This window comes from Megalopta genalis, chromosome 1 (assembly GCF_051020955.1).
Source record: "Megalopta genalis isolate 19385.01 chromosome 1, iyMegGena1_principal, whole genome shotgun sequence".
Classification (NCBI taxonomy): domain Eukaryota; kingdom Metazoa; phylum Arthropoda; class Insecta; order Hymenoptera; family Halictidae; genus Megalopta; species Megalopta genalis.
In genome coordinates this window covers 17,106,831-17,121,624 of record NC_135013.1, presented here as the reverse complement: position 1 = coordinate 17,121,624, position 14,794 = coordinate 17,106,831, and the positions used below count along the sequence as shown (strand labels likewise).

Genomic DNA, 14,794 nt, shown 5'->3' with positions numbered 1-14,794 from the left:
TATCATTATCAATATTATTATTATTAAATCAAATATATAATGTTATCAGTACATAAAATGTTTAGTTTGCGTTTACTTTGTATATTGTATTCATATTGTTTTCATTTTAATTTTTATTATTATCCTATTACTATTATTATTGTCCTATTATTATTATTATTATCATTATTACTATTATTATTATTATTAGTAGTAGTAGTAGTAGTTGTAATAGTAGTATTATGCTGAATTTTTGTAGAAAATTGAAACGGCACCTGGCCATGTATGCTAAAGAAATGAAATTAGCTGTGTCAAATAACGCGTCCCATCGAGTACTTCAATTTTAACTTATACTAGGCATCATCAGAAGCTCATCTTTCGACGGGAACTACGTCTTGAGAAGCTACGCGAATCCCTGACCTTACCATAAACTAATCGAAAGCGGAGTAGCGTCGGTTTCCTACCTAGCCTTCGATTTTCCTTAAAAACAAGCCGTCGCTCGCGATTCTGAACAAACGCTCCACGATGAGATCGTGACGGAATTTCTGTATGAACTCGATAATCGCGTGCGTGGTAAACGTCGCCGAATTCTCTTTCTCTCTTTCTGTGCTCGAAATACGGGATCAACGCGACGACAAATAGGATCTAGGCGGTGCGGAGAGGCGATCGCGCAAAGTTCAATTTATTTACGGAAGAAACGCAGCGTAGTGCGAACGCGAGAGAGGAAAAAGATCGCCGACTATTTTTACCAACCGGTGTCCAACCGTGGCGATCGATAAAACGTCGAAGAGACGTCCGTTTCACCGGCTCGCCTCGATCGTTTAGCCTACTGCTCCGATTCCGTGGACCGTTCCGCTCCCACCGGGATATTTGTCTGCGTGGATTTTTTGCTAGCGGTAGCGAGAGAACGCAACCGGGGAACGTTTCGTTACGAGACCGCGGGAATAGAAGAATTCTCGGCGAGGAAAGTGCGCTCGTCCCAGTTCCCTCGTCGTGGATTTCGCGGCCATCGCGACAGCCGACCACCGGTTCTTTTTTTCGTGGAGGCTTTAATAGGAACATAATGCCACCGGCGCGGCACAGGCCACCGGTTCGGAATCGGCGAATCAACGTGGTCCGCGACGCGTGACCATTGACTCGTGCGCCTGCGAGCCTTGTATCGAGCCGACACGAGGCTATCCCAGAGAAAAGAATGGAGCTAAAGATAGCGGATATTCGGACAACCGCCTCACCCTTCCTGTGGCTGACCCCGGACCCACTGGGTGTCCCCTTTCAATCGATTCACCTACAAATCTCACCGCTGCAATTTTTCTTTTCTCTCCATTCACGTCGAAACTATTTGGTTGGGGAATAAGTTCGTAGCGTTTCTATATTTTCTTTTATTTTACCACGATTTTTTGCTGATTGACAAATATATTCGATAGAGCTCTTTCTGCTCTACAAAACTGTGCTAATCGTCTTTTCGAGTAATTTAAGTTTTTATTACTTTCGAGGCTTAGAAATGGAATATCCAGAAGGTAAAAAGCGACATTTTCGACAGCTTCTCTTCTTCGCTTTTCATCGAGGCCAAAAAGCTGCCGAAGCAGCCCGGGACATTTGCAACGTGTACGGAGAAGGTGTCATAGGCGAGTCTACGGCACGGAAATGGTTTGCGAAGTTCAAAAATGGCGATTTTGACGTCGACGACACGCCACGCAGCGGAAGACCTTCTGAATTCGACGAAAAGCGTCTCAAAGCACTTTTAAAGGAGGACGGTCACCGAACAAGTCGTGAATTGGCCGAAAAAATGAACTGCGATCATAAAGCGATTCTCAATCATCTTCATTCAATGGGATTTGCCGAAAAATTGGGAGCCTGGGTGCCTCACGAGCTTAACGAAAACAACAAAGAAAATCGCCTACAAATTGCTTGATGAAAACGCTACGAACTTATTCCCCAACCCAATAGAAAATCTGCTACTGTACCACTACTACATGTATACAACCCACCGCTACACATCGTCCCACAAGTTCGTATCGCTTGCTGTTCGCATTTTTTTTTTAACCCCTTGTCGTACTTTGACGAGTCTGACTCGTGATGATGATGATGATGATTACTTATGATGATAATCTGTTAAGTATAAATGTTATTTCGTTTTTTTTTTAAATCGAAATAAAATTCTGTCCTATTGTCGTTAATATTTAAGCGCTGAAGTAAATCTAGGCACACTACACAGTAATGTCTCTCTAATTAACGCTCAGATCGTCCACAAAAATGGACAATTTGGGAAGAGAAGATACGATTGTTCGAGCCTTGTGGCTCGTTTTTTCATTGTTATCGATTGTCAACAACTATAAACACGAGCTACAAGGCTCGAATAATCGTATCTCGTCTTCCCAAATTGTCCTTACTTGTGGACAATCCCAGCGTCAATTAGAGAGACATTACTGTAAATATCAATTTCTTCTCTTCCCTAAGAAATTATTACAATCGAGAAACATTTAATCGATTTTAGAATGTTCAAAGTTTCAGACATCCGTTGGTCTTACAAATTTCGCGTTTCATCCACTGGATTACGAATCGCGTCCTCGTCAAATTCAGTTAGACCGGTCGAGAACGTAGTCGATCTTCAAGATCAAAATTTATTTCAATCGATCGAACTTTTTTCTACTCCACGATAAAACGCCTATCTCGTAAAAAGTACAAGTATTGTTTGCGGAATTTCACGACAGCATAACATGCCAAAAATGGGCACGCCTTTTCTAGACTGAACTCGATCATTCGAACTCTTTTCCTTAGAGCGGCTAATGTTTACAAAATGCATTGCGATAAGTAAAAATGTATTACGGCACGAACTCTGATGTTACGTTACCTAATACATATATCCTATGGATTCATATTAGCCACTGGCAGCAGTTGCCCCGTGGGGCATTGTCCTGGCTCCGTTGAAACGAGAGCAAAGAAGTCACACTCGTCCATGAAGCTACGCCCACTCGCAATCTCACGTGAGCTTACGCGAGATTAAAAATTACAAAATTTTGAGTCCGTCAAAATGACGGGCACCGTAAACCTAAGTTAAATAGTTATCCTATTTTGACTCTAGGCTGTCTGTACGGATATTTCGCAGCAAAACTAATAAACATATGATCCTCCAACTCAGTGGATATATTCTCTAATTTCCGGAGAATATAATTATGAATTATGAATACTTTTTGTATTATACTGAAATTAATTTCATCCAGAATTGTGGTCCGAAAGCAAGGAATTCGGAGATTGTTAATCTGTGCGACGACATTGCAGATCTTAAATATCTCAAGAATCATCGAAGATAGAAGAATCTTACAAATCGGTGAAGATTGCATTCGCGAACGACAAGTCTATATTCTGACTGCGCGAGCTTCTTCGTTTTTATTTGCAAACATTCCGATATCCGTGTCACAGGATGCACGAGGATGTCCTTCATTTAACATAAGCGCCGAGCTAAAGAAAGTGCTTTCAAGGGATTGCGAAGGGGGTGGGGGTGGCGTGTTCTCGAATATTTCAAAGCGTCTCCGAAATATCTCTGGCACGTCCCGCGCGGATATTTCTCTGTCCGTGCTTTTATCCGTCCATTGTGCGGTCGACCTCAACCGAAATACGCGATACAGATGGACAGTCGGCCCCGATCTCTCTCTCGGGCTCCGCTTCCCTTAACCTTTCCACTCGGAACAAGGAAGCCCCGCCACGGCACTGTCGCGACGCAGCTTTAAATAGAACCGCGTGTTTTCGAAATAACTGACTGCGAAGCGAGCGTCTCATACGCGGACACGCCTCCGAGCTTTCGCGACACGCGAAAAAGCTCGAGAACCGCGGCTCGCTTTGCCCGGGTTCCACGAATCCCTTCGCGCCGAGACGTTTCTGTCTCGTCTCCTCGAAAAGAATCCAATTTTTCACCGTATCCTTATGATTTATTCGTGGTCGCGACGGTGATCACGAATTAAAAATCTGATTTTTTATATTATTATATTGATATTTAATATATGATATTATATATTATTATATATTATTATATATATATATATATTATATGTTGATATATATATAATAATATATAATAATATATATCATATATTAAATATCATATATATGATATTTAATCTGACACAGATTAAAAATCTCCGAATTCTTTGCTTTGGGACCACAATTCTGGATGAAATTAATTTCAGTGTAATACAAAAAGTATTCATAATTCATAATTATATTCTCCGGAAATTAGTGAACATATCCACTGAGTTGGAGGATCATATGTTTACTAGTTTTGCTGTGAAATATCCGTACAGACAGCCTAGAGTCAAAATAGGATAACTATTTGACTTAGGTTTACGGTATCCGTCATTTCGACGGACTCAAAATTTTGTAATTTTTAATCTCGCGTAAGCTCACGTGAGATTGCAAACATATATTCATGGAGAAGTAATCGAATAAATTTGTTTAATATAATATAATATAATATAATATGTAATATGTTATAACAATCGCTAAAAATCTGAATAAATGGATCCTTCTTACTTTTATCAAATATTTTACAATATTTGCGTCACAATACACATCACAATACATACAATATTAAACCTAGTTTTAATTATTATTTCCTAATAGAACAAAACGACGTTTGTCTCTTGCATTTCTTCGTTTACTTCCATTCCGAGATTCCGACAACAGATGCGTCAAATTTGATTTCGGAGAGTGTAGGAGAAATGAATAACGTTTCTATCTAGTAGGAGCTTGAAATCTAATAATAGAAATCTAGTAGTAGTATGAAATCTTTATCGCGAATCCGACTCGTTGCAGTGCAAGAAATTGATATCACAGCGATTGGCAGAAAATTCACTCTACTTTTGTCGTATCGTCGCGGTGAAACAACAAAAATAAGAATCTGTGGAAACATTCCGCGATAATAATTGTTAGGTAAATAATTGGATAACGAAAACGGAGGAAAACGCAGGTACGAGAGGAAAATCACGGGACGCTGGTTCCCGCGACGCGGGCAGATTCGCGCGTTCCGTGTTGCAGAACGCAGAAATTGACACGCAGATTTCCGCTAGGATTGCTCTCGCGTGCGTCCGCGGCTTGATTTCGGGTGACGTTGAATCATTGACAAAGTATTCGCGGCGAGGTGATGCGAGTGCGTGTGCGTGCGCGTGTGTGCGTGTGTACGCGTGCGCGGCTTTAAAAACGGAAAGCGAAGAGCGTTCCATTTTTAATGACGAAGGAGCGGCTTCCGCGGAGGATCGTGTGTGCACACGCACGCGGGCCGCGTGACGGTGTGTGTTCTCAATGAAATCGGCTTCAAAGGAAATTACTAGCAGCACTCCGTACAGGCGGCAGCTCGACGAAGGAGCGGTGGAACAGCGGTGCAACGGCGGCGGCAGCGCGGCGTCCGGGTTAAAGCGCAATTTAATCAATGCAATTAATCAAGTCCGCGTTCGTTACAGTAACTCGCCGCGATTTTGCTTTTAATTACAGATAACGATTATCAGCCGAGCCGAAACGCCTCTACGCCAAACTCGAGCGCGTTTTCTTCCTGCCTAACATACGTTTTACCTCCTATCTTTGTTCGGTTGTTTCCGTTGAAAAAGAAATTCGATGAAAATGGCTCGACTGTAAACACGAGCAGGTTAGTAACATAGTTACCAGATCTAATTAACCATCGTATTGCGTACGGAATAATTGCACACGGCTCTATGTATACCTATGGCTCCTGTATGCGAGACGTGCATCGGCTTGCCAGCAGCATTGTTTATGTTAATATTCTAACGATTTAATAACACCTTCTTGAACGGTAGGAAACGTTCAGTTGAACAACGAGAACCCGCCGTTTGAACGATGTTTCTCTGCTCGCATAAGATACATACCGACTGCCTTCGCGATCGGTCGGATATGTTTCGTACCCGCGTTCGGTTTCCTGAGCTCGTTAATTAGCCGACTGTGTACGCGTAGAACGACTTTCAGTACAAGCTAATTACGATAGGTATCGATGGAATTCGTCTGGAGATCGAGGAAACGCCCTCGAATTAATTCCTGTTTGTCTCGATCGATACGCGATTAACGTGGACGCGAGCAAACTGGACTTGCGTAATGATTTATGAAAATTGGGGAAAAGATCTGGTTACTGCAAATTATCGGCAATCGCGAGATCGGCCGATCAAAGTAAACGCAAGATTTTGTAGTCATTCATTTATTGAAACTAAAGATGGCTTTTTATTACGTTGAGCGTCGCGTCGGTCGCATATGGGTGACACTGATATTTTTATTGCTTCTCGAAATTCATTTTTACTGTAACAAGCTCGAGCAAACTGAATCTTACTAGGATTTAGAATGTGTTTATTTATTAATAAACAATCATTATTAAATATTCATTCATACATTAAACGTTAATTTATTATTATTATTAATATTTACGATGTAGAAAAGTTAAAATATTTTTCATTACGATGAATTTTAACTTTCAAATTTCATCAATCAAATCGTATTTTGTGGGAATCCTGGGGGTTGGTTTCCGGCACTTAAAGTGTTAATTGAAGAAAGTTCTTCCGCTTGACGGAGTCGAAAACAAAGTTTTTCGGTTCTATGACGAAGTTTCGGGCAAGGTGAAATTTTCGTGACGTGTATCGATATTCGATGAACGGTGTTACGCCGAGCCTAAAGAGTTTCAAGGGAACGAACGACGTGTTCGGGAAATGCCGGTTGTTAAAATAGCACGTGAATGATTCAACTACTTGGTTTAAATCAAAGCCGGCACAATGGAAGAATAGAGTCGGAAACGCCGAGTTCTCCTCGACGCGGCCATTGTGCGTGGCGGGACACAGTTTTACAGTGCTTCCGGTTCAAATTAGAATTATAATTAGCGCGCGCCGGTATTTATATCAGACCGCCATGAAAATGCAAGGCGGTCGCTTGGATTTCCAGTTCGGAACACTTCGTAAACCGAAACCTCCACGGTAGCCTCGAAATTACAGGCTCTCGCGGCTAACATAACTAGACTGCGAATCTTTATGCAAAATTCGCTGCATCGATCGCGGAGAGCCGACGGAGAAAATGTTCTTCTCTGATATCGTCATCCGTCGTGGCAATAATAATTGCCACCGTGTAATGGTTTTGCGCAACGCGGTGATCTTGGCATTGCACGTGTCACAGAGTGTTACATTTCGCGTTCACTGCGACGTGTCGCGAAGCATGAAACCCTACACCTGTTGTGATCGTTGCAAATTTTTATTACAGATCTTTTATTAGCGTTACGTCGACTTTGACGGATAGTTCGACGCGCAATACAGAAACCCAATTGTCTGCGCTTCCGGTGAAACTTTTCAAGGATGTAACTCCGGGGATAAAATGAGCGGTTTATTTTGAAAGTGGCATAAGTCGCTTTACCGTAATGAAAAGCGGCGATTTATTAATGTTCATACGAAATTATTTATACTGAGAAAAATATCAGTGTCCTGAGATAACAAGTACAAGTAAATCTTCTCGAAAGTTAGCATCCATATTTTTAAACGTAAAATTATAATATTATATAATATAATATAATAATATATATTATTATATTATTATATATTATATTATTATTTATTATATTTATTTATATTATTTATATAATTATTATATATTATCATATTATATATAATTATATATATAATATAACATAATTATAATCTAATAATATTTTTAAAACGCAAACCCTTAAATATATCGACTTAAAAACAAAGTGACTTGTGCCACTTTCAAAATAAACGGCTCAAATAGTGTTTCGACGAAATTAATCCAGTCTTCGTCGCCGTGTCTACGAGAATCGATATTCGCCGGAACATCGACAATCTACGACGAATCTACGATGAATCTACGATTTCTAAAATTACCCAAGACCTTGAAATTAACAGGAATTGCTTGTTTCCCGCGCGAGATACATACTCCGAACCGTAAAATAGCGTGTAACGAGCATCGAATCAAATTTGACGAGCCCTTAAATGGCGAGATATGATGCTCGCGAACGAAGGAAACGGAGCGCAATTGATATCCAGAGACATCGACGTTTTTCCAGAATCCAATGGACTAATAAATACAATCGAGCGCGTAGGTACATTTAGATCGAGGATACTGCCTGCGTAAGCACTCGTGTGCTTTTACGTCCATCGTAAAGTACGAGAAATCATCGTAAACCCACGTAACTGGCGTCTCGTCTGCATTTACGGTCAACACGGATATTTCGAGTCCCGGATCTCCGGTGGCACGACTTGCAAATCTGCAATATCAGCCTCGAAAGGAGACCCATCGACTCGTAAACTATCAGAAAATGGTACATCTCTTCGCTCCGTTATATTTTTCCTCTGCGAGAAACAAGACTTTTTCTCAGAGATCGATCGAAGACCATAAAGAATTAAATAGAACATCGTAGCCTTACGGATGGAGAAGCGTCTCCGAAGCTTTCATAATAAACGCATCTGCCAGAACAGGCGATCGAAAGAAATTCGCGTAACAGTATACCATTCGATCCGTTATGCGCGTAAAATTCGCAGCATAAATCTCGCCGGATTCCATCACATTGTGTAATAATACAAACTACGTTCTATTCCTGTCTATCGCAACGGAATCTTCGTTAGATTGACTCTATTGCTCATTAATTAGGTCTGCATATAGACGCTTACGAACGAAAAATCACTCGGCTAACACGTTACGAAACAATGGCGACCTTTAAGTCTCGTAAGCAACGCCGCTTTCCCTTCTTGCTCTCACAGTTTTCAGGATATTAGTCCGATCGTGGCTATAGCCTGCTGTTCGGAAAATATTCTCGCGTTCCCTCGGTAAAAATTTGCATCGCGGTTCACCTTTCGGTCAAAACGAATCTGACTGTTCTCCGGACAATTTCAGTCAGTCTAATCTCGAAATCTCTACGATTTCATTTTCCAGAATTGGCTATAGCGGCTGTTCGGAAAATATTCTCGCATTCCCTCGGTAAAAATTTGCATCGCGGTTCACCTTTCGGTCAAAACGAATCTGACTGTTCTCCGGACAATTTCAATCAGTCTAATCTCGAAATCTCTACGATTTCATTTTCCAGAATTGTCTATAGCGGCTGTTCGGAAAATATTCTCGCATTCCTTTGGTAAAAATTCGCATCGCGGTTCACCGTTCGGTGAAAACGAATCTGACTGTTCTCCGGACAATTTCAATCGGTCTAATCTCGAAATCTCTACGATTTCATTTTCCAGAACGATGTTCCTATCTGTACCAATATACAGTAATGTTTCTCTAATTGACGCTCGGATTGTCCACACAGATTGTCCCAGAAATGGGCAATTTGGGAAGTGGAGGTGCGATTGTTCGAGCCTTGTGGCTCGTTTTTTCATTGTTATCGATTGTCAACAACTATAAAAACGAGCTACAAGGTTCGAATAATCATATCTCGTCGTCGCAAATTGTCCTTATTTGTCGAAAATCTCAGCGTTTAACGTTAAATGTATAGAGTAATGTCTCCCTTACTGACGCTCAGATTGTCTACTAAAATGGATAATTTGGGAAGAGGAGATACGATTATTCGAGCCTCGCGGCTCTCGTTTTTATAATTATGGACAATTTATAACTATACAAATAAACCGCAAGGCTCGAATAATCGTGTCTCCTCTTCCCAAATTGTCCACTATTGCGGACAATTTAAGCGTCAGTTAGGGAGACATTACTCTATACATTTAACGTTAAACGTTAAACGCTGAGATTGTCGACAAATAAGGACAATTTGGGAAGACGAGATATGATTATTCGAACCTTGTAGCTCGTTTTAATAGTTGTTGACAATCGATATCCATAAAAAACGAGCCACAAGGCTTGAACGATCGTGTCTCCTCTTCCCAAATTGTCCATTATCGTGGACAATTTAAGCGTCAGATAGGGAGACATTACTGTACGTATAATTCTCACGCTGATAATTTGTCACAGCCCGAAGATGTTCAAAGATATTTCAACGTTTAAATACAATAACGTGCAGCTAATCGCCGTCTCGATTGTAGTGTGATCGCCGGAACGTCCTTTACGCTAATGCAAAGATCGTGTCCTGCTAAGCGAGGAACATGTTCCGCGATTCTGGTCACGGTTGAGAGAGCCGGCCCGAGGAGATAACGGACCGCGACTTAAAATTTGGACAACGTTGTTGACGGATCGGTGGCGCGTCTTGTTTGCGAGAGGAATCGATAAAAAATCGGTGACATCATGCATCGACACACAGACTTCGTCGCGCGCGTCGACGTTTGAAAGTCGAAAGATCGTAGTTCGAGGAACGGAGGCGCAGGGAAGACCGTGACGCGAAACGGTAAAAAATGCGTCGGAAAAAGCGCGCGGAAACCGGCTATAAAAGACGGCGAAAGACAGTTCTTGTTCGGTAAAAACGCGCCGCGGACCTGGTAAAAAATTGAAGGTGCGCGAGCGACGGACGATGCTCGTCTTTTCAAACGCGTATAAAATAATGACGACCGTTCGGCGTATTCTGGCACCGAGTGCCACGCCTTTCCCACACCACTTTCTTTTATCTACGCGAGGACTAAAAACTGGGGCAGGATATGCACCGGAGGAGCTTCGGAAATTATTGTGTCGGGTTCGTTCTTTCAAATTTCTCCGCGAGATAGATACAATTGCCGGCTCTTTGAAATCGGAGCAAGGTTGCATCTCGCGTGCCAAGAACATTTCTTTCAATCGGGAACACCTTCCCGCCGTTTTAACCACGAGAAAAATGTTTTTTAATACGGTGCCAGTATTGTAGCATTTTCTCGTTGCAACGATCGTATTGAGATGAATGTCGTGCTCGGATTACTTTATCGCTACGTTAATAACGAAACTCGAAGGAACATTGCACGAAGTGTTTCGCGAGTAAATCGCCTATGAATAAAGCGCGCAAGTATGCTGGTTCGCATACTTTCCGTCTGTCAAGTGAAGGGGGCAAACAGACCCTGCTTTGTGATAAGAAAAACCAACCCGAGTTCAACCACGTTTCGTTTCCAAGCGGCACGTATTTACTTTTCCACGGTGCTTTAACAACTGAAGTACAATGGAACCATCCATAAACCCTAACGGTATTTCGATTTTTATACCTGAGAACATTCGTGGTTGCTTAAACATTCTACGGAGGACAATTAAACATGAAAGAACCAGTTGAAAATACAAGATAATGACATTTTGTCATTCGAGGCTTTCTTTGTCGAGCATGATCCGTCGATTAGACGGATTACTTGCGCAGGTACGCACAAGTCAATGGGTCATTTAAAATTCAAATAGCTCTTTCATAATCAGCTATTTTTAATGTTATTCTCTCGCTTCGTTAGAATTGCTTCTTGAAAATTAATTACGTCAACGAGTGAGAATAATAGAATTTCATCGAGAACATGAACGATCAATGTGTTAACTCAATGAACTTGCAATTTTTGGTTCAGACAACTATAAACAGAATTTTGAAACACGTGATAGATCGCAAATGGTTCCCTGCTTGCTCGAACGGTGGTTATCTAACCCTAAAATGATTATTTTTACTCGTTGCCCAATCGTGAATTTCTCCACAATTCATTCCCAAGAAATAATAAATAAATAATAAAGTTATTCAAATTTTAAATAGCCTGGCGACTTTCACGCCACCCTATATATAGATGCTTGATCGACTTTCTCAAGTTTCCAATGGATAATCATCCTGTAGAATTTGACTTGCAACTTCGTACCTGAATTTCGCGTTCAAAAAGTACCTACAGCCATGAATCTCAATTGGTTTAACGATTTCAAAAACACTTCGATGTTTGAGATAAATTTGAAGCGTAAGAAGACATTGGGTTGGCAACTAAGTAATTGCCGATTTCAGTTATAGATATCTCTCACTCCCATTTTTATGATGTCCGTAAATGTTATATTATAAAATTATTATTATTATTATTATTATTATTATTATTATGTGATTTTTTATTATCCGTGAATGTTAGCAACTGGACAAATTGAATGCAGCGGTCAAGGAAAAGCGACCAGAATTGGTCAATCGTAAAGGTGTCATTTTCCACCAGGACAATGCTAGACCGCATTGACTTAGCTATTTCTTTTCAAACAAAATACAATTTTAATCCCCTGCTATCAAAATTTAATTACTTCTCTTTTGTATAATATTGCATTCTCTTGTAGCTAATATTTAATCATTTTGTTTCAGCCGAAATAAAATTCTGTTAGCTTGCTATTAATATTTAATGATTTCTTTTCAAATTCGTTTGATACTATTAATACTTAATTATTCCTTTTTAACCGAAATAATACAATTTTATTCACCTGCTACTAATATTTAATCATTCCATTTTTATGATATCCGTAAATGTTATATTATAAAATTATTATTATTATTATTATTATTATGTTATTTTTTATTATCCGTGAATGTTAGCAACTGGACAAATTGAATGCAGTGGTCAAGGAAAAGCGACCGGAATTGGTCAATCGTAAAGGTGTCATTTTCCAGCAGGACAATGCTAGGCCGCACACGTCTTTGTCCACTCGGCAAAAATTGATGGATATTGGTTGGGAATCGATGTTACACCCACCATATAGCCCCGATCTCGCGCCATCGGATCACCACTTATTTCGATCCCTGGACAACTCCCTTCGTGGTAAAACTTTTATTGACGATGACGCTGTAAAATCTCACTTAACTCAGTTTTTGACCGAAAAGGATCAGACTTTCTACGAGCGTGGAATTTTCAAATTGTCAGAGAGATGGCAAAAGGTCATCGAACAAAATGGAAAATACATTACAGATTAAACTTCATTCCAAGTAAAAAAAAAAATTTTGTATTTCATTGAACAAATCGGCAATTACTTAGTTGCCAACCCAATAAATTTGAGCGCGTGAAAGCTAAAGGTACGTGGGAAGGTAAACACACAAAGAGGCGTATAGGGCACTAACCTGTAAAGATCATTCTCGGTGACAATGTCCCTGATGGAATCTTCGGGGTCGATGCGATCGGCGGGAACACCTGGCGGTCTAACGACCCTCGAGGACAATAGAGGACACGGTGGCTTGGTATCGATGACCTCGTGGAGGGCGCTGGCCGCGATCAGGTCGTCCTCGGACGCGGTGCTCGTCAATGGCACGCTGGGGCTCGGCGAACGCGAGCCGGATATCACGCCGAGCAGATCCTCGCTCCTCGAGTGCCTCATCTCCATACCGCCGCCGTATCTGCTGGTGGTAGCCGCCATCGTATGGTGGCGATAGTATGGTAGCTACAGCGGGCGCTGCACCGCCGATTTTTCCGCGTGCCGCCTCGGCGAACAACAACACACCGCCTTTGTCCTTCTCTTCCTTCCTCGCGGTACTCCTTTTGCCGCGACCTCGAGCTACCCGAAGGAATCGACGTTCCAGCAACTACTCCCATCCGGGCAAGCCCTCTTCTCTTGCTACCTCTCATTCGACCACGTCCGAGACTCGCCGATTCTCATCTCGTGCCGTCTCTACCTTTCTCTGTGCCTGCGTCGTGTCTCTCTATGCAGCTTCTTTCCTATCGCCTTTCGCTCCTCCGCTACGGAACACTGACAAGTCCCTTCGTTAGTATATGCTTTCCCTGACAGATCTCGATGTCACGCGAATTTATTTTTGTTCCTAATGATATGTAGTTTTATGGTTATGGTTATGGTTATAGTTTATGGTCTTGGTCGTTCACCTGTTAACTCTTCCAGACGCAAAAGTCGAACCCTTTGGTTACGTGGGAGTGATTACGCGCGAAGAAATTGCGATTAATTCAGCAGGAATGTTTGTGTTTACGGTGTAAGACGGTGCCGAATGCGTTTGGTCGGATGGACGAGCGAACACCCGTTATCTGCGAGATTTAGACTTATCAATATTTTTCATTCGAGTAATCTCGAGAACGCCGCTGTTGACACAACCGAGCCGACCAAAACCGAATATAATTGTTTTATCTTCGAGCGGCGTGTTTGAAACGTTGCGCAACCAACTAGATAACTATTTTTTCTTTTTTTTTTTGACAAATTTTCAAACCGTCACCCATTCATCCGTGGTACGCGCGCGTCTGCCGGTATACCACGGACCGTTCCGTTCTACTTGATCGCAGATCAGCACACGTCCGTCCGATTTCCCGATACGTAACACACCACGAGAGCTCCAATAACGGGTGTAACGTTTAGATAACACACGATTACCCGAGAGATCACCCTCGAAGCTGCCCACTTTCTCGACTTTAGTACAGGGTGGTTAGAAGACACCGCCGGGGATACCGGAGCGTTTTTTTTTAGCCGTCGCACGCGTTACCGACGGTATTCTATCGTCGGGAAATGGTAGCTCCGTTAAAGACAGGAGAACGAACAGGTTAACACCGTCGAAGTAAATTTACTCGCAGGACTCACGGGCGAATCCACCTGGATCACGCACGAGAGCAGAGAGAATCCAATCCGCTGGCGGCGAACGATCGACGAGTCCAATCGAGAACGAGGATTCACGCCGCCATTGTCGTCGATTCCACGGGCGGTCGTGCAGCTTGCAGCACTCGGAGCACACGGGAACAGGTCCGGGAACGCGCACTCCCGTCGCACGGGCTGGCCTCTTTGTAATTAAAGTAATTAGAAAGAGCAGGGTGGTTCTTCACGACGGACCATGCGCGGCGAACGACACACGGCACGCACTCTACGAGTCGGTCTCGGAATCGTCGACTTCGCGCGGCCAGAGTTAACAAGACACTGGGAGATCCCGAGCAACTTCGCGGCGATTTCAACAACACCGGCTCTGCCTGGCCGCTCCGTTCGATTCCTCGTCGGCGTTCGACGTATGTTTCGCGAG

At 42.1% G+C, this 14,794-nt stretch overlaps 1 protein-coding gene across 1 annotated transcript in view; it reads right to left on the bottom strand.

Annotated features, from left to right (window-relative positions):
• Positions 1–14,782, bottom strand: part of LOC117221963 (uncharacterized) — a 44,063-nt gene extending 29,281 nt beyond the window's left edge. Inside the window, exons 1-2 of the mRNA XM_033473354.2 lie at positions 14,365–14,782; positions 12,911–13,533 (exon numbers count right to left, since the gene is read on the bottom strand). Of these exons, the coding sequence (XP_033329245.1) occupies positions 12,911–13,203 (293 nt within the window). The 5' untranslated portion in view covers positions 13,204–13,533; positions 14,365–14,782. The remainder of the gene's footprint in view (positions 1–12,910; positions 13,534–14,364) is intronic.
• Positions 14,783–14,794: the final 12 nt, after the last annotated feature.